Source organism: Salvelinus alpinus, chromosome 26 (assembly GCF_045679555.1).
Source record: "Salvelinus alpinus chromosome 26, SLU_Salpinus.1, whole genome shotgun sequence".
Classification (NCBI taxonomy): domain Eukaryota; kingdom Metazoa; phylum Chordata; class Actinopteri; order Salmoniformes; family Salmonidae; genus Salvelinus; species Salvelinus alpinus.
In genome coordinates, this window is record NC_092111.1 from 30,565,652 (window position 1) to 30,587,488 (window position 21,837).

At 47.1% G+C, this 21,837-nt stretch overlaps 1 protein-coding gene across 3 annotated transcripts in view; it reads right to left on the reverse strand.

The window, feature by feature from the left end:
- Positions 1–21,837, reverse strand: part of tinagl1 (tubulointerstitial nephritis antigen-like 1) — an 80,180-nt gene that overhangs the window by 24,208 nt on the left and 34,135 nt on the right. For all 3 annotated transcript variants that reach the window (XM_071368693.1, XM_071368692.1, XM_071368694.1), the window contains exon 5: positions 21,626–21,740. In XM_071368693.1, the coding sequence (XP_071224794.1) occupies positions 21,626–21,740 (115 nt within the window). The remainder of the gene's footprint in view (positions 1–21,625; positions 21,741–21,837) is intronic.

Sequence of the window (21,837 nt, forward strand, 5' to 3'; positions counted from 1 at the left end):
GACAAACCAACAACAAGACGAGGCTGACAAACCAACAACAAGAGTATGCTGACAAACCATTAACAAGAGGAGGCTGACAAACCAACAGGAAGAGGAGGCTGACAAACCAACAGCAAGAGGAGGCTGACAAACTAACAACAACAGGAGGCTGACAAACTACCAAGAGGAGGCTGACAAACCAAGAAGAGGCGGCTGACAAACCAACAAGAGGCGGCTGACAAACCAACAACAAGAGGAGGCTGACAAACCAACAACAAGAGGAGGCTGACAAACCAACAACAAGAGGAGGCTGAAAAACCAAAAACAAAATGAGGCTGAAAAACCAATAACAAGAGGAGGCTGAAAAACCAACAACAAGAGGAGGGCTGACAAACCAACAGCAAGAGGAGGCTGACAAACCAACGAGAGGCGGCTGACAAACCAAAACAAGTGGAGGCTGACAAACCAACAACAAGAGAAGGCTGACAAACCAACAGCAAGAGGAGGATGACAAACCAACAACAAGAGGAGTCTGACAAACCAAGATCAAGAGGGGGCTGACAAACCAACAAGAGGAGAATGACAAACCAACAAGAGGAGAATGACAAACCAACAAGAGGAGAGCTGACAAACCAACAACAAGAGGAGGCTGACAAACGAAAAAACAAGAGGAGGGTGACAAACCAACAAGAGGAGGAGGCTGACAAACCAACAAGAAGTGGCTGACAAACCAACAACAAGAGGAGGCTGACAAACCAACAAGAGGATGAGGCTGAAAAACCAAAACAAGAGGAGGCTGACAAACCAAAACAAGAGGAGGCTGACAAACCAACAAGAGGAGGCTGACAAACCAACAACAAGAGGGGGCAGACAAACCAACAACAAGAGGAGGCTGACAAACCAACAACAAGAGGAGGCTGACAAACCAACAACAAGAGGAGGCTGACAAACCAACAACAAGAGGAGGCTGACAAACCAACAACAAGAGGAGGCTGACAAACCAACAACAAGAGGTGACTGACAAACCAACAAGAGGCTGCTGACAAACCAACAACAAGAGGAGGCTGACAAACCAACAACAAGAGGAGGCTGACAAACCAATAACAAGAGGAGGCTGACAAACCAACAACAAGAGGAGGGCTAACAAACCAACAGCAAGAGGAGGCTGACAAACCAACAAGAGGAGGCTGACAAACCAACAACAAGAGGAGGAAGACAAACCAACAACAAGAGGAGGATGACAAACCACCAACAAGAGGAGGCTAACAAACCAACAACAACAGGAGGCTGACAAACCAACAACAAGAGGTGACTGACAAACCAACAAGAGGAGGCTGACACACCAACAACAAGAGGAGGCTGACAAACCAACAACAAGAGGAGGCTGACAAACCAACAACAAGAGGAGGCTGACAAACCAACAACAAGACGAGGCTGACAAACCAACAACAAGAGTATGCTGACAAACCAACAACAAGAGGAGGCTGACAAACCAACAGCAAGAGGAGGCTGACAAACCAACAGCAAGAGGAGGCTGACAAACCAACAACAACAGGAGGCTGACAAACCAACAACAAGAGGAGGCTGAAAAACCAAAAACAAAATGAGGCTGAAAAACCAATAACAAGAGGAGGCTGAAAAACCAACAACAAGAGGAGGGCTGACAAACCAACAGCAAGAGGAGGCTGACAAACCAACGAGAGGCGGCTGACAAACCAAAACAAGTGGAGGCTGACAAACCAACAACAAGAGGAGGCTGACAAACCAACAGCAAGAGGAGGCTGACAAACCAACAACAAGAGGAGGCTGACAAACCAACAAGAGGAGGCTGACAAACCAACAACAAGAGGAGGCTGACAAACCAACAACAAGAGGAGGCTGACAAACCATCAACAAGAGGAGGCTGACAAACCAACAACAACAAGAGGAGCTGACAAACCAACAACAAGAAGTGACTGACAAACCAACAACAAGAGGAAGCTGACAAACCAAGATCAAGAGGGGGCTGACAAACCAACAAGAGGAGAATGACAAACCAACAAGAGGAGAATGACAAACCAACAAGAGGAGAGCTGACAAACCAACAACAAGAGGAGGCTGACAAACAAAAAAACAAGAGGAGGGTGACAAACCAACAAGAGGAGGAGGCTGACAAACCAACAAGAGGTGGCTGACAAACCAACAACAAGAGGAGGCTGACAAACCAACAAGAGGATGAGGCTGAAAAACCAAAACAAGAGGAGGCTGACAAACCAAAACAAGAGGAGGCTGACAAACCAACAAGAGGAGGCTGACAAACCAACAACAAGAGGAGGCAGACAAACCAACAACAAGAGGAGGCTGACAAACCAACAACAAGAGGAGGCTGACAAACCAACAACAAGAGGTGACTGACAAACCAACAAGAGGAGAATGACAAACCAACAAGAGGAGAATGACAAACCAACAAGAGGAGGCTGACAAACCAACAACAAGAAGAGGCTGACAAACCAACAACAAGAGGAGGCTGACAAACCAATAACAAGAGGAGGCTGAAAAACCAACAACAAGAGGAGGGCTGACAAACCAACAGCAAGAGGAGGCTGACAAACCAACGAGAGGCGGCTGACAAACCAAAACAAGTGGAGGCTGACAAACCAACAACAAGAGGAGGCTGACAAACCAACAGCAAGAGGAGGCTGACAAACCAACAACAAGAGGAGGCTGACAAACCAACAAGAGGAGGCTGACAAACCAACAACAAGAGGAGGCTGACAAACCAACAACAAGAGGAGGCTGACAAACCATCAACAAGAGGAGGCTGACAAACCAACAACAACAAGAGGAGTTGACAAACCAACAACAAGAAGTGACTGACAAACCAACAACAAGAGGAAGCTGACAAACCAAGATCAAGAGGGGGCTGACAAACCAACAAGAGGAGAATGACAAACCAACAAGAGGAAAATGACAAACCAACAAGAGGAGAGCTGACAAACCAACAACAAAAGGAGGCTGACAAACGAAAAAACAAGAGGAGGGTGACAAACCAACAAGAGGAGGCGGCTGACAAACCAACAAGAGGTGGCTGACAAACCAACAACAAGAGGAGGCTGACAAACCAACAAGAGGATGAGGCTGAAAAACCAAAACAAGAGGAGGCTGACAAACCAAAACAAGAGGAGGCTGACAAACCAACAAGAGGAGGCTGACAAACCAACAACAAGAGGAGGCAGACAAACCAACAACAAGAGGAGGCTGACAAACCAACAACAAGAGGAGACTGACAAACCACCAACAAGAGGAGGCTGACAAACCAACAACAAGAGGAGGCTGACAAACCAACAACAAGAGGAGGCTGACAAACCAACAACAAGAGGTGACTGACAAACCAACAAGAGGAGAATGACAAACCAACAAGAGGAGGCTGACAAACCAACAACAAGAAGAGGCTGACAAACCAACAACAAGAGCAGGCTGACAAACCAATAACAAGAGGAGGCTGACAAACCAACAACAAGAGGAGGGCTGACAAACCAACAGCAAGAGGAGGCTGACAAACCAACAAGAGGAGAATGACAAACCAACAAGAGGCGGCTGACAAACCAAAACAAGAGGAGGCTGACAAACCAACAACAAGAGGAGGCTGACAAACCAACAAGACGAGGCTGACAAACCAACAACAAGACGAGGCTGACAAACCAACAACAAGAGTATGCTGACAAACCAACAACAAGAGTATGCTGACAAACCAATAACAAGAGGAGGCTGACAAACCAACAGCAAGAGGAGGCTGACAAACCAACAGCAAGAGGAGGCTGACAAACTAACAACAACAGGAGGCTGACAAACTACCAAGAGGAGGCTGACAAACCAAGAAGAGGCGGCTGACAAACCAACAAGAGGCGGCTGACAAACCAACAACAAGAGGAGGCTGACAAACCAACAACAAGAGGAGGCTGACAAACCAACAACAAGAGGAGGCTGAAAAAACAAAAACTAAATGAGGCTGACAAACCAATAACAAGAGGAGGCTGAAAAACCAACAACAAGAGGAGGGCTGACAAACCAACAGCAAGAGGAGGCTGACAAACCAACGAGAGGCGGCTGACAAACCAAAACAAGTGGAGGCTGACAAACCAACAACAAGAGGAGGCTGACAAACCAACAGCAAGAGGAGACTGACAAACCAACAACAAGAGGAGGCTGACAAACCAACAAGAGGAGGCTGACAAACCAACAACAAGAGGAGGCTGACAAACCAACAACAAGAGGAGGCTGACAAACCATCAACAAGAGGAGGCTGACAAACCAACAACAACAAGAGGAGCTGACAAACCAACAACAAGAAGTGACTGACAAACCAACAACAAGAGGAAGCTGACAAACCAAGATCAAGAGGGGGCTGACAAACCAACAAGAGGAGAATGACAAACCAACAAGAGGAGAATGACAAACCAACAACAAGAGTATGCTGACAAACCAACAACAAGAGTATGCTGACAAACCAACAACAAGAGGAGGCTGACAAACCAACAGCAAGAGGAGGCTGACAAACCAACAGCAAGAGGAGGCTGACAAACTAACAACAACAGGAGGCTGACAAACTACCAAGAGGAGGCTGACAAACCAAGAAGAGGCGGCTGACAAACCAACAAGAGGCGGCTGACAAACCAACAACAAGAGGAGGCTGACAAACCAACAACAAGAGGAGACTGACATACCAACAACAAGAGGAGGCTGAAAAAACAAAAACTAAATGAGGCTGACAAACCAATAACAAGAGGAGGCTGAAAAACCAACAACAAGAGGAGGATTGACAAACCAACAGCAAGAGGAGGCTGACAAACCAACGAGAGGCGGCTGACAAACCAAAACAAGTGGAGGCTGACAAACCAACAACAAGAGGAGGCTGACAAACCAACAGCAAGAGGAGACTGACAAACCAACAACAAGAGGAGGCTGACAAACCAACAAGAGGAGGCTGACAAACCAACAACAAGAGGAGGCTGACAAACCAACAACAAGAGGAGGCTGACAAACAATCAACAAGAGGAGCTGACAAACCAACAACAAGAAGTGACTGACAAACCAACAACAAGAGGCAGCTGACAAACCAAGATCAAGAGGGGGCTGACAAACCAACAAGAGGAGAATGACAAACCAACAAGAGGAGAATGACAAACCAACAAGAGGAGAGCTGACAAACCAACAACAAGAGGAGGCTGACAAACGAAAAAACAAGAGGAGGGTGACAAACCAACAAGAGGAGGAGAATGACAAACCAACAAGAGGTGGCTGACAAACCAACAACAAGAGGAGGCTGACAAACCAACAAGAGGATGAGGCTGACAAACCAACAACAAGAGGAGACTGACAAACCACCAACAAGAGGAGGCTGACAAACCAACAACAAGAGGAGGCTGACAAACCAACAACAAGAGGAGGCTGACAAACCAACAACAAGAGGTGACTGACAAACCAACAAGAGGAGAATGACAAACCAACAAGAGGAGGCTGACAAACCAACAACAAGAAGAGGCTGACAAACCAACAACAAGAGCAGGCTGACAAACCAATAACAAGAGGAGGCTGACAAACCAACAACAAGAGGAGGGCTGACAAACCAACAGCAAGAGGAGGCTGACAAACCAACAAGAGGAGAATGACAAACCAACAAGAGGCGGCTGACAAACCAAAACAAGAGGAGGCTGACAAACCAACAACAAGAGGAGGCTGACAAACCAACAAGACGAGGCTGACAAACCAACAACAAGACGAGGCTGACAAACCAACAACAAGAGTATGCTGACAAACCAACAACAAGAGTATGCTGACAAACCAACAACAAGAGGAGGCTGACAAACCAACAGCAAGAGGAGGCTGACAAACCAACAGCAAGAGGAGGCTGACAAACTAACAACAACAGGAGGCTGACAAACTACCAAGAGGAGGCTGACAAACCAAGAAGAGGCGGCTGACAAACCAACAAGAGGCGGCTGACAAACCAACAACAAGAGGAGGCTGACAAACCAACAACAAGAGGAGGCTGACAAACCAACAACAAGAGGAGGCTGAAAAAACAAAAACTAAATGAGGCTGACAAACCAATAACAAGAGGAGGCTGAAAAACCAACAACAAGAGGAGGGCTGACAAACCAACAGCAAGAGGAGGCTGACAAACCAACGAGAGGCGGCTGACAAACCAAAACAAGTGGAGGCTGACAAACCAACAACAAGAGGAGGCTGACAAACCAACAGCAAGAGGAGACTGACAAACCAACAACAAGAGGAGGCTGACAAACCAACAAGAGGAGGCTGACAAACCAACAACAAGAGGAGGCTGACAAACCAACAACAAGAGGAGGCTGACAAACCATCAACAAGAGGAGGCTGACAAACCAACAACAACAAGAGGAGCTGACAAACCAACAACAAGAAGTGACTGACAAACCAACAACAAGAGGAAGCTGACAAACCAAGATCAAGAGGGGGCTGACAAACCAACAAGAGGAGAATGACAAACCAACAAGAGGAGAATGACAAACCAACAACAAGAGTATGCTGACAAACCAACAACAAGAGTATGCTGACAAACCAACAACAAGAGGAGGCTGACAAACCAACAGCAAGAGGAGGCTGACAAACCAACAGCAAGAGGAGGCTGACAAACTAACAACAACAGGAGGCTGACAAACTACCAAGAGGAGGCTGACAAACCAAGAAGAGGCGGCTGACAAACCAACAAGAGGCGGCTGACAAACCAACAACAAGAGGAGGCTGACAAACCAACAACAAGAGGAGACTGACATACCAACAACAAGAGGAGGCTGAAAAAACAAAAACTAAATGAGGCTGACAAACCAATAACAAGAGGAGGCTGAAAAACCAACAACAAGAGGAGGATTGACAAACCAACAGCAAGAGGAGGCTGACAAACCAACGAGAGGCGGCTGACAAACCAAAACAAGTGGAGGCTGACAAACCAACAACAAGAGGAGGCTGACAAACCAACAGCAAGAGGAGACTGACAAACCAACAACAAGAGGAGGCTGACAAACCAACAAGAGGAGGCTGACAAACCAACAACAAGAAGAGGCTGACAAACCAACAACAAGAGGAGGCTGACAAACAATCAACAAGAGGAGGCTGACAAACCAACAACAACAAGAGGAGCTGACAAACCAACAACAAGAAGTGACTGACAAACCAACAACAAGAGGCAGCTGACAAACCAAGATCAAGAGGGGGCTGACAAACCAACAAGAGGAGAATGACAAACCAACAAGAGGAGAATGACAAACCAACAAGAGGAGAGCTGACAAACCAACAACAAGAGGAGGCTGACAAACGAAAAAACAAGAGGAGGGTGACAAACCAACAAGAGGAGGAGAATGACAAACCAACAAGAGGTGGCTGACAAACCAACAACAAGAGGAGGCTGACAAACCAACAAGAGGATGAGGCTGAAAAACCAAAACAAGAGGAGGCTGACAAACCAAAACAAGAGGAGGCTGACAAACCAACAAGAGGAGGCTGACAAACCAACAACAAGAGGAGGCAGACAAACCAACAACAAGAGGAGGCTGACAAACCAACAACAAGAAGTGACTGACAAACCACCAACAAGAGGAGGCTGACAAACCAACAACAAGAGGAGGCTGACAAACGAAAAAACAAGAGGAGGGTGACAAACCAACAAGAGGAGGAGGCTGACAAACCAACAAGAGGTGGCTGACAAACCAACAACAAGAGGAGGCTGACAAACCAACAAGAGGCTGAGGCTGAAAAACCAAAACAAGAGGAGGCTGACAAACCAAAACAAGAGGAGGCTGACAAACCAACAAGAGGAGGCTGACAAACCAACAACAAGAGGAGGCTGACAAACCAACAACAAGAGGAGACTGACAAACCACCAACAAGAGGAGGCTGACAAACCAACAACAAGAGGAGGCTGACAAACCAACAACAAGAGGAGGCTGACAAACCAACAACAAGAGGTGACTGACAAACCAACAAGAGGAGAATGACAAACCAACAAGAGGAGGCTGACAAACCAACAACAAGAGGAGGCTGACAAACCAACAACAAGAGGAGGCTGACAAACCAACAACAAGAGGAGGCTGACAAACCAACAACAAGAGGTGACTGACAAACCAACAAGAGGAGAATGACAAACCAACAAGAGGAGGCTGACAAACCAACAACAAGAAGAGGCTGACAAACCAACAACAAGAGCAGGCTGACAAACCAATAACAAGAGGAGGCTGACAAACCAACAACAAGAGGAGGGCTGACAAACCAACAGCAAGAGGAGGCTGACAAACCAACAAGAGGAGAATGACAAACCAACAAGAGGCGGCTGACAAACCAAAACAAGAGGAGGCTGACAAACCAACAACAAGAGGAGGCTGACAAACCAACAAGACGAGGCTGACAAACCAACAACAAGACGAGGCTGACAAACCAACAACAAGAGTATGCTGACAAACCAACAACAAGAGTATGCTGACAAACCAACAACAAGAGGAGGCTGACAAACCAACAGCAAGAGGAGGCTGACAAACCAACAGCAAGAGGAGGCTGACAAACTAACAACAACAGGAGGCTGACAAACTACCAAGAGGAGGCTGACAAACCAAGAAGAGGCGGCTGACAAACCAACAAGAGGCGGCTGACAAACCAACAACAAGAGGAGGCTGACAAACCAACAACAAGAGTATGCTGACAAACCAACAACAAGAGTATGCTGACAAACCAACAACAAGAGGAGGCTGACAAACCAACAGCAAGAGGAGGCTGACAAACCAACAGCAAGAGGAGGCTGACAAACCAACAACAAGAGGAGGCTGAAAAAACAAAAACTAAATGAGGCTGACAAACCAATAACAAGAGGAGGCTGAAAAACCAACAACAAGAGGAGGGCTGACAAACCAACAGCAAGAGGAGGCTGACAAACCAACGAGAGGCGGCTGACAAACCAAAACAAGTGGAGGCTGACAAACCAACAACAAGAGGAGGCTGACAAACCAACAGCAAGAGGAGACTGACAAACCAACAACAAGAGGAGGCTGACAAACCAACAAGAGGAGGCTGACAAACCAACAACAAGAGGAGGCTGACAAACCAACAACAAGAGGAGGCTGACAAACCATCAACAAGAGGAGGCTGACAAACCAACAACAACAAGAGGAGCTGACAAACCAACAACAAGAAGTGACTGACAAACCAACAACAAGAGGAAGCTGACAAACCAAGATCAAGAGGGGGCTGACAAACCAACAAGAGGAGAATGACAAACCAACAAGAGGAGAATGACAAACCAACAACAAGAGTATGCTGACAAACCAACAACAAGAGTATGCTGACAAACCAACAACAAGAGGAGGCTGACAAACCAACAGCAAGAGGAGGCTGACAAACCAACAGCAAGAGGAGGCTGACAAACTAACAACAACAGGAGGCTGACAAACTACCAAGAGGAGGCTGACAAACCAAGAAGAGGCGGCTGACAAACCAACAAGAGGCGGCTGACAAACCAACAACAAGAGGAGGCTGACAAACCAACAACAAGAGGAGACTGACATACCAACAACAAGAGGAGGCTGAAAAAACAAAAACTAAATGAGGCTGACAAACCAATAACAAGAGGAGGCTGAAAAACCAACAACAAGAGGAGGATTGACAAACCAACAGCAAGAGGAGGCTGACAAACCAACGAGAGGCGGCTGACAAACCAAAACAAGTGGAGGCTGACAAACCAACAACAAGAGGAGGCTGACAAACCAACAGCAAGAGGAGACTGACAAACCAACAACAAGAGGAGGCTGACAAACCAACAAGAGGAGGCTGACAAACCAACAACAAGAGGAGGCTGACAAACCAACAACAAGAGGAGGCTGACAAACAATCAACAAGAGGAGGCTGACAAACCAACAACAACAAGAGGAGCTGACAAACCAACAACAAGAAGTGACTGACAAACCAACAACAAGAGGCAGCTGACAAACCAAGATCAAGAGGGGGCTGACAAACCAACAAGAGGAGAATGACAAACCAACAAGAGGAGAATGACAAACCAACAAGAGGAGAGCTGACAAACCAACAACAAGAGGAGGCTGACAAACGAAAAAACAAGAGGAGGGTGACAAACCAACAAGAGGAGGAGAATGACAAACCAACAAGAGGTGGCTGACAAACCAACAACAAGAGGAGGGTGACAAACCAACAAGAGGATGAGGCTGAAAAACCAAAACAAGAGGAGGCTGACAAACCAAAACAAGAGGAGGCTGACAAACCAACAAGAGGAGGCTGACAAACCAACAACAAGAGGAGGCAGACAAACCAACAACAAGAGGAGGCTGACAAACCAACAACAAGAAGTGACTGACAAACCACCAACAAGAGGAGGCTGACAAACCAACAACAAGAGGAGGCTGACAAACCAACAACAAGAGGAGGCTGACAAACCAACAACAAGAAGAGGCTGACAAACCAACAACAAGAAGAGGCTGACAAACCAATAACAAGAGGAGGCTGACAAACCAAGAACAAGAGGAGGGCTGACAAACCAACAGCAAGAGGAGGCTGACAAACCAACAAGAGGAGAATGACAAACCAACAAGAGGAGAGCTGACAAACCAACAACAAGAGGAGGCTGACAAACGAAAAAACAAGAGGAGGGTGACAAACCAACAAGAGGAGGAGGCTGACAAACCAACAAGAGGTGGCTGACAAACCAACAACAAGAGGAGGCTGACAAACCAACAAGAGGCTGAGGCTGAAAAACCAAAACAAGAGGAGGCTGACAAACTAAAACAAGAGGAGGCTGACAAACCAACAAGAGGAGGCTGACAAACCAACAACAAGAGGAGGCTGACAAACCAACAACAAGAGGAGACTGACAAACCACCAACAAGAGGAGGCTGACAAACCAACAACAAGAGGAGGCTGACAAACCAACAACAAGAGGAGGCTGACAAACCAACAACAAGAGGTGACTGACAAACCAACAAGAGGAGAATGACAAACCAACAAGAGGAGGCTGACAAACCAACAACAAGAAGAGGCTGACAAACCAACAACAAGAGGAGGCTGACAAACCAATAAAAAGAGGAGGCTGACAAACCAACAACAAGAGGAGGGCTGACAAACCAACAGCAAGAGGAGGCTGACAAACCAACAAGAGGAGAATGACAAACCAACAAGAGGCGGCTGACAAACCAAAACAAGAGGAGGCTGACAAACCAACAACAAGAGGAGGCTGACAAACCAACAAGACGAGGCTGACAAACCAACAACAAGACGAGGCTGACAAACCAACAACAAGAGTATGCTGACAAACCAACAACAAGAGGAGGGTGACAAACCAACAGCAAGAGGAGGCTGACAAACCAACAGCAAGAGGAAGCTGACAAACCAACAACAACAGGAGGCTGACAAACTACCAAGAGGAGGCTGACAAACCAAGAAGAGGCGGCTGACAAACCAACAAGAGGCGGCTGACAAACCAACAACAAGAGGAGGCTGACAAACCAACAACAAGAGGAGGCTGACAAACCAACAACAAGAGGAGGCTGAAAAACCAAAAACAAAATGAGGCTGACAAACCAATAACAAGAGGAGGCTGAAAAACCAACAACAAGAGGAGGGCTGACAAACCAACAGCAAGAGGAGGCTGACAAACCAACGAGAGGCGGCTGACAAACCAAAACAAGTGGAGGCTGACAAACCAACAGCAAGAGGAGGCTGACAAACCAACAGCAAGAGGAGGTTGACAAACCAACAACAAGAGGAGGCTGACAAACCAACAAGAGGAGGCTGACAAACCAACAACAAGAGGAGGCTGACAAACCAACAACAAGAGGAGGCTGACAAACCATCAACAAGAGGAGGCTGACAAACCAACAACAACAAGAGGAGCTGACAAACCAACAACAAGAAGTGACTGACAAACCAACAACAAGAGGAGGCTGACAAACCAAGATCAAGAGGGGGCTGACAAACCAACAAGAGGAGAATGACAAACCAACAAGAGGAGAATGACAAACCAACAAGAGGAGAGCTGACAAACCAACAACAAGAGGAGGCTGACAAACGAAAAAACAAGAGGAGGGTGACAAACCAACAAGAGGAGGAGGCTGACAAACCAACAAGAGGTGGCTGACAAACCAACAACAAGAGGAGGCTGACAAACCAACAAGAGGATGAGGCTGAAAAACCAAAACAAGAGGAGGGTGACAAACCAACAAGAGGAGGCTGACAAACCAACAACAAGAGGAGGCAGACAAACCAACAACAAGAGGAGGCTGACAAACCAACAACAAGAGGAGACTGACAAACCACCAACAAGAGGAGGCTGACAAACCAACAACAAGAGGAGGCTGACAAACCAACAACAAGAGGTGACTGACAAACCAACAACAAGAGGTGACTGACAAACCAACAAGAGGAGAATGACAAACCAACAAGTGGAGGCTGACAAACCAACAACAAGAAGAGGCTGACAAACCAACAACAAGAGGAGGCTGACAAACCAACAACAAGAGGAGGCTGACAAACCAACAACAAGAGGAGGTTGACAAACCAACAAGAGGTGGCTGACAAACCAACAACAAGAGGAGGCTGACAAACCAACAACAAGAGGAGGCTGACAAACCAACAACAACAAGAGGAGGCTGACAAACCAACAACATAGAAGTGACTGACAAACCAACAACAAGAGGAGCCTGAAAAACCAAGATCAAGAGGGGGCTGACAAACCAACAAGAGGAGAATGACAAACCAACAAGAGGAGAATGACAAACCAACAAGAGGCGAGCTGACAAACCAACAACAAGAGGAGGCTGACAAACGAAAAAACAAGAGGAGGGTGACAAACCAACAAGAGGAGGAGGCTGACAAACCAACAAGAGGAGGCTGACAAACCAACAAGAGGAGGCTGACAAACCAACAACAAGAGGAGACTGACAAACAAACAACAAGAGGAGGCTGACAAACCAACAACAAGAGGAGGCTGACAAACCAACAAGACGAGGCTGACAAACCAACAACAAGAGGAGGCTGACAAACCAACAACAAGATGAGGCTGACAAACCAACAACAAGAGTATGCTGACAAACCAACAAGAAGAGGAGGCTGACAAACCAACAGCAAGAGGAGGATGACAAACCAACAGCAAGAGGAGGCTGACAAACCAACAACAACAGGAGGCTGACAAACCAACAAGAGGAGGCTGACAAACCAAGAAGAGGAGGCTGACAAACCAACAAGAGGCGGCTGACAAACCAACAACAAGAGGAGGCTGACAAACCAACAACAAGAGGAGGCTGACAAACCAACAACAAGAGGAGGCTGAAAAACCAACAACAAGAGTATGCTGACAAACCAACAAGAAGAGGAGGCTGACAAACCAACAGCAAGAGGAGGCTGACAAACCAACAGCAAGAGGAGGCTGACAAACCAACAACAACAGGAGGCTGACAAACCAACAAGAGGAGGCTGACAAACCAAGAAGAGGAGGCTGACAAACCAACAAGAGGAGGCTGACAAACCAACAAGAGGAGGCTGACAAACCAACAACAAGAGGAGACTGACAAACAAACAACAAGAGTAGGCTGACAAACCAACAACAAGAGGAGGCTGACAAACCAACAAGACGAGGCTGACAAACCAACAACAAGATGAGGCTGACAAACCAACAACAAGAGTATGCTGACAAACCAACAGCAAGAGGAGGCTGACAAACCAACAGCAAGAGGAGGCTGACAAACCAACAGCAAGAGGAGGCTGACAAACCAACAACAACAGGAGGCTGACAAACCAACAAGAGGAGGCTGACAAACCAACAAGAGGCGGCTGACAAACCAACAACAAGAGGAGGCTGACAAACCAACAACAAGAGGAGGCTGACAAACCAACAACAAGAGGAGGCTGAAAAACCAACAACAAGAGGAGGCTGACAAACCAATAACAAGAGGAGGCTGACAAACCAACACCAAGAGGAGGGCTGACAAACCAACAGCAAGAGGAATCTGACAAACCAACAAGAGGAGGCTGACAAACCAACAAGAGGCGGCTGACAAACCAAAACAAGAGGAGGCTGACAAACCAACAACAAGAGGAGGCTGACAAACCAACAGCAAGAGGTGGCTGACAAACCAACAACAAGAGGAGGCTGACAAACCAACAACAAGAGGAGGCTGACAAACCAACAACAAGAGGAGGCTGACAAACCAACAACAAGAGGAGGCTGACAAACCAACAACAAGAGGAGGCTGACAAACCGACAACAAGAAGTGACTGACAAACCAACAACAAGAGGAGCCTGACAAACCAAGATCAAGAGAGGGGCTGACAAACCAACAAGAGGAGATTGACAAACCAACAAGAGGAGATTGACAAACCAACAAGAGGGGAGCTGACAAACCAACAACAAGAGGAGGCTGACAAACCAACAAGAGGAGGCTGACAAACCAAAACAAGAGGAGGCTGACAAACCAACAAGAGGATGAGGCTGAAAAACCGACAAGAGGAGGCTGACAAACCAAAACAAGAGGAGGCTGACAAACCAAAACAAGAGGAGGCTGACAAACCAACAAGAGGAGGCTGACAAACCAACAAGAGGAGGCTGACAAACCAACAACAAGAGGAGGCAGACAAACCAACAACAAGAGGAGGCTGACAAACCAACAACAAGAGGAGGCTGACAAACCACCAACAAGAGGAGGCTGACAAACCAACAACAAGAGGAGGCTGACAAACCAACAACAAGAGGAGGGTGACAAACCAACAACAAGAGGAGGCTGACAAACCAACAACTAGAGGAGGCTGACAAACCAACAACAAGAGGTGACTGACAAACCAACAACAAGAGGAGGCTGACAAACCGACAACAACAGGAGGCTGACAAACCAACAAGAGGAGGCTGACAAACCAACAAGAAGAGGAGGCTGACAAACCAACAGCAAGAGGAGGATGACAAACCAACAGCAAGAGGAGGCTGACAAACCAACAACAACAGGAGGCTGACAAACCAACAAGAGGAGGCTGACAAACCAAGAAGAGGAGGCTGACAAACCAACAAGAGGCGGCTGACAAACCAACAACAAGAGGAGGCTGACAAACCAACAACAAGAGGAGGCTGACAAACCAACAACAAGAGGAGGCTGAAAAACCAACAACAAGAGTATGCTGACAAACCAACAAGAAGAGGAGGCTGACAAACCAACAGCAAGAGGAGGCTGACAAACCAACAGCAAGAGGAGGCTGACAAACCAACAACAACAGGAGGCTGACAAACCAACAAGAGGAGGCTGACAAACCAAGAAGAGGAGGCTGACAAACCAACAAGAGGAGGCTGACAAACCAACAACAAGAGGAGACTGACAAACAAACAACAAGAGTAGGCTGACAAACCAACAACAAGAGGAGGCTGACAAACCAACAAGACGAGGCTGACAAACCAACAACAAGATGAGGCTGACAAACCAACAACAAGAGTATGCTGACAAACCAACAAGAAGAGGAGGCTGACAAACCAACAGCAAGAGGAGGCTGACAAACCAACAGCAAGAGGAGGCTGACAAACCAACAACAACAGGAGGCTGACAAACCAACAAGAGGAGGCTGACAAACCAACAAGAGGCGGCTGACAAACCAACAACAAGAGGAGGCTGACAAACCAACAACAAGAGGAGGCTGACAAACCAACAACAAGAGGAGGCTGAAAAACCAACAACAAGAGGAGGCTGACAAACCAATAACAAGAGGAGGCTGACAAACCAACACCAAGAGGAGGGCTGACAAACCAACAGCAAGAGGAATCTGACAAACCAACAAGAGGAGGCTGACAAACCAACAAGAGGCGGCTGACAAACCAAAACAAGAGGAGGCTGACAAACCAACAACAAGAGGAGGCTGACAAACCAACAGCAAGAGGTGGCTGACAAACCAACAACAAGAGGAGGCTGACAAACCAACAACAAGAGGAGGCTGACAAACCAACAACAAGAGGAGGCTGACAAACCAACAACAAGAGGAGGCTGACAAACCAACAACAAGAGGAGGCTGACAAACCGACAACAAGAAGTGACTGACAAACCAACAACAAGAGGAGCCTGACAAACCAAGATCAAGAGAGGGGCTGACAAACCAACAAGAGGAGATTGACAAACCAACAAGAGGAGAATGACAAACCAACAAGAGGAGAGCTGACAAACCAACAACAAGAGGAGGCTGACAAACCAACAAGAGGAGGCTGACAAACCAAAACAAGAGGAGGCTGACAAACCAACAAGAGGATGAGGCTGAAATACCGACAAGAGGAGGCTGACAAACCAAAACAAGAGGAGGAGGCTGACAAACCAAAACAAGAGGAGGCTGACAAACCAACAAGAGGAGGCTGACAAACCAACAAGAGGAGGCTGACAAACCAACAACAAGAGGAGGCAGACAAACCAACAACAAGAGGAGGCTGACAAACCAACAACAAGAGGAGGCTGACAAACCACCAACAAGAGGAGGCTGACAAACCAACAACAAGAGGAGGCTGACAAACCAACAACAAGAGGAGGGTGACAAACCAACAACAAGAGGAGGCTGACAAACCAACAACTAGAGGAGGCTGACAAACCAACAACAAGAGGTGACTGACAAACCAACAACAAGAGGAGGCTGACAAACCGACAAGGGGAGGCTGACAAACCAACAACAAGAGGTGACTGACAAACCAACAACAACAACTTCCTACTGATGCGTTTGTGTGGAGCTCGCTCAGCGCAAGGTGAATAATTATCCATAATAGGACTTTCATGAATGTAAATACAGTAAGATGACTGTGTAACACATGCAAATCGTTGGCAAAAGTCTGTTAAGTTATTCCGGTAGAGATGACTGATTCACAGACGATTAGGACCATTTGGCCTAAGTTTCTGACGTTGTTCCCTACATAGTTCACTACCTTTCCCAGAGCCCTATGGAGCCCTATGGAGCCCTACAGAGCCCTACGGAGCCCTACGGAGCCCTATAGAGCCATTTGGCGCACTATGGAGCTCTATGGAGCCCTATGAGCCCTATGGGGCCCTATGGAACCCTATGAGCCCTATGGAGCCCTATGGAACCCTATGAGCCCTATGGAGCCCTATGGAGTCCTATGAGCCCTATGAGCCCTATGGAGCCCTATGGAGCCCTATGGGGCACTATGGGGCCCGATGGAACCCTATGAGCCCTATGGAGCCCTATGGAACCCTATGGAACCCTATGAGCCCTATGGAGCCCTATGGAGCCCTATGAGCCCCTATGGAACCCTATGAGCCCTATGGAGTCCTATGAGCCCTATGGAGCCCTGTGAGCCCTACGGAGCCCTATGAGCCCTACGGAGCCCTATGAGCCCTACGGAGCCCTATGGAGCCCTATGAACCCTATGGAGCCCTATGGGTCCTGGTCAAAATTAGAGCACTATACATTGGGACGGAGACAGGCCAGGTATGGAGGTGGGAGGCATGCTTAACCCTGCAGGTAAAGGTGAAGTCGGAAGTTTGCATACACCTTAGCCAAATACATTTAAGCTTAGTTTTTCACAATTCCTGACATTTAATCTGAGTAAAAAGTCCCTGTTTTAGGTCAGTTAGGATCACCACTTATTTTAAGAATGTGAAATGTCAGAGTAATAGTAGAGAGAATTATTTCTTTCAGCTTTTATTTCTTTCATCACATTCCCAGTGGGTCAGAAGTTTACATACACTCAATTAGTATTTGGTAGCATTTCCTTTAAATTGTTTAACTTGGGTCAAATGTGTCGGGTAGCCTTCCACAAGCTTCCCACAATAAGTTGAGTGAATTTTGGCCCATTCCTCCTGACAGAGCTGGTGTAACTGAGTCAGGTATGTAGGCCTCCTTGCTCGCACAAGCTTTTTCAGTTCTTCCCACACATTTTCTATAGGATTGAGGTCAGGGCTTTGTGATGCCAACTCCAATACATTTACTGTGTTGTCCTTAAGTGTCACACCCTGGCTTTAGTATTCTTTGTTTTCTTTATTATTTTAGTTAGGTCAGGGTGTGACATGGGGAATGTATGTGTTTTTGTAGTGTCTAAGGTGGTTGTATGGTTTAGGGGGTTAAATAGAGTAGATGGGTTTGTGTTTAGTATAGGTGTCTAGCTGTGTCTATGGTTGCCTGAATGGTTCTCAATCAGAGACAGATGTCATTAATTGTCTCTGATTGGGAGCCATATTTAAGGCAGCCATAGGCACTAGGTTTATGTGGGTAATTGTCTATGTTGAACGTTAGTAGCTTGTGTGTGCACTTTCGTTTATAGCTTCACGTTTGTTTTGTTAGTTTTGTTGTAAGAGTGTTTCGTTTCGTGTTACGTCTTCATCAAAATAAAAGGAAGATGTATTTCTCACACGCTGCGCCTTGGTCCTCTCTCTCACCCATAGACGATCGTGACATTAAGCCATTTTGCCACAACTTTGCTTCCAAGTTTGCTTGTGGTCATTGTCCATTTGGAAGATCCATTTGCGACAAAGCTTTAACTTCCTGACAGATGTCTTGATGTTTGCTTCAATATATCCACATAATTTTCCTACCTCATGATGCCCTCTATTTTGTGAAGTGCACCAGTCCCTCCTGCAGCAAAGCACCCCCACAACATGATGCTGCCACCCCGTGCTTCACGGTTGGAATGGTGTTCTTCGGCTTGCAAGCCTCCCCCTTTTTCATCCAAATATAATGATGGTCATTATGGCCAAACAGTTATATTTTTATTTAATCAGACTAGAGGACATTTCTCCAAAAAGTACGATCTTTGTCCCCATGTGCAGTTGCAAACCGTAGTCTGGCTTTTTTTAATGGTGGTTTTGGAGCAGTGGCTTCTTCTTTGCTGAGCGGCCTTTCAGGTTATGTCAACATAGGACTCGTTTTACTGTGGATATAGATACTTTTGTACCTGTTTCCTCCAGCATCTTCACAAGGTCCTTTGCTGTTGTTCTGGGATTTTCGCACCGAAGTATGTTCATCTCTAGGAGACAGAACGCGTCACCTTCCTGAGCGGTATGACCGCTGCGTGGTCACATGGAGTTTATACTTGTGTATTATTGTTTGTACAGATGAACGTGGTACCTTCAGGCATTTGGAAATTGCTCCCAAGGATGAACCAGACTTGTGGAGGTCTACAGTTTTTTTTCTGAGGTCTTGGCTGATTTCTTTATATTTTCCCATGATGGCAAGCAAAGAGGCACTGAGTTTGAAGGTAGGCCTTTAAATACATCAACAGGTACGGCTCCAATTGACTCAAATTATGTCAATTAGCCTATCAGAAGCTTCTAAAGCCATGACATAATTTTCTGGAATTTTACAAGCTGTTTAAAGGCACAGTCAACTTAGTGTATGTAAACTTCTGACCCACTGGAATTGTAATACAGTGAATCATGTGAAATAATCTGTCTGTAAACAATTGTTGGAAAAATTACTTGTGGCATGCACAAGGTAGATGCCCTAACCGACTTGCCAAAACTATAGTTTGTTAACAAGAAATTTGTGGAGTGATTGAAAAACAGGTTTTAATGACTCCAACCTAAGTGTATGTAAACTTCCGACTTCAACTGTATGTAGCATTAGAGCATTATGCATTGAACTCTAGCTCTGTTTAGACACACCACACCTGCTGGTACGGTCTACTCACATTCCCCCTGTTAATATCTCAACTATTCTTCCCAGACAAACACCTGATAGAAAATCTACGAATGTGTGTGTGTGCTCGCGCGAACGCTGTAGAAGGTCAAAGTCCAAACCATACCTTGGAGTGACGCATGACCCAGCTTGGATGTGGGAGCACGGTGCTGATGTGTTTAGAGATAAGGGGTATAAGAAATTGGAGACAATTTTGCCTGTGCATGCGTGTGTGGCTGCAACCCCCCAGGCCTCAGGACTGGGCCTGTCCATCACCCAGTAGAAAGATTGTTAACATGCGGGGACTCAGCTGGGAGACAGACAGAACAGACCGAGAAATTTATGAATAAGCTCTCCTGCTTAAATCTGTCTCCAGGTACAGGTAGGGGCATGTTGGGAGGAGAGGGACAGGTGGATGAGGGTGTGGTGGGTTGGAGAGAATAGAGTTGAAGGGAGGAGTGGGTGGGGGAGTGGGGGGTTGGAGAGAGTGGATTGAAGGGAGGGGGGGGGGGTGGTTGGAGAGAGTGTACTTGAAGGGAGGAGGGGGTGGGGGAGTTTGGTCTGGAGGATGTAAGGTGGGAGAGGTGGGGGATAGGGATTGGGAAGGGTAGCACAGAGAGGGGAGGGCCAGTCTGTTATGTTGTCTAAAAGAAGATGACTCTACCCCATCCTCCACCTTTATCCTCTACCCCATCCTACACCTCTATCCTCTACCCCATCCTCCACCTCTATCCTCTACCCCATCCTCCACCTCTATCCTCTGCCCCATCCTCCACCTCTATCCTCTACCCCATCCTCCACCTCTATCCTCTGCCCCATCCTCCACCTCTATCCTCTGCCCCATCCTCCACCTCTATCCTCTGCCCCATCCTCCACCTCTATCCTCTACCCCATCCTCCACCTCTATCCTCTACCCCAACCTCCACCTCTAGCCTCTACCCCATCATCCACCTCTATCCTCTGCCCCATCCTCCACCTCTATCCTCTACCCCATCCTCCACCTCTATCCTCTACCCCAACCTCCACCTCTAGCCTCTACCCCATCATCCACCTCTATCCTCTACCCCATCCTCCCATCCACCTCTATCCTCTACCCCATTCTCTCCACCTCTATGCTTTACCCCATCCTCCACCTCTATGCTCTACCCCATCCTCCACCTCTATCCTCTACCCCATCCTCTCCATCTCTATCTTCTATCCTCTACCCCATCCTCCCATCCACCTCTATCCTCTACCCCATTCTCGCCACCTCTATGCTTTACCCCATCCTCCACCTCTATGCTCTACCCCATCCTCCACCTCTATCCTCTACCCCATCCTCTCCATCTCTATCTTCTATCCTCTACCCCATCCTCACCACCTCTATCCTCTACCCCATCCTCCACCTCTATCCTCTACCCCATCCTCCACCTTTATCCTCCCAAGCCCCTCTGTGATGATTTGATTGGCTCTTACATAATCTGTCTGGTTAGAATGTAAACAGAGTTAAAGACAGCACATAGCAGAGGGGAGGCTTCCAAGATCCAGACAGACAAAGAATTGTCAACAGATCAATACCAGACTCTGCCTGGTAGCCATAGCTGGTAATGATACAGGCCAGGCAAGCAGAATCTTTAAATAAAATGTTATATCATAGGTCCCTTTTGATGCATACACTTTTATATTACACCAAATTGGAAATTTGGAAGATTCTTCTCAGGTTTACATAGGTAATGTTCTGAGAGCGACCTGCTTTGATAAAGTGAAAAACAGACTGTACTGTCCCTCACTCTGAATGTGAGGCTGCGACACCATGTCTGCATCCCAATTGGCTATCTATTCCCTATATACAGTAGTGTGCCCTATGATCCCTTACATGGGCCCTCATCAAAAGTATTCACTTTATAGGGAATAGGGTGCCATGGCATTGGAGATCCATCCCATGAAACCCCCAGCCTCACCCAGCATCAACCTGCCCCCTATCCCACCCTTGCCCTACCCAGCAGACAGGTCTTCTCACCTGCATCTCGTTCATGCTCATGATGGTCCTGGAGGGCCTCTGTGTCCCCAGGCGATACCTCAGGCCCTCGTCCAGAGACATGCCATAGAACTGGCTGTAGTTTGCTGCCCGCCAGCTAGGGAGAGAGAGGAAAGTCAGGACAGTGAGTGTAACATTTTTTTGTATGTGTGTGTGTATGTGTGTTTGCGTGTGTTTTTAAAACTTCTTCAGGA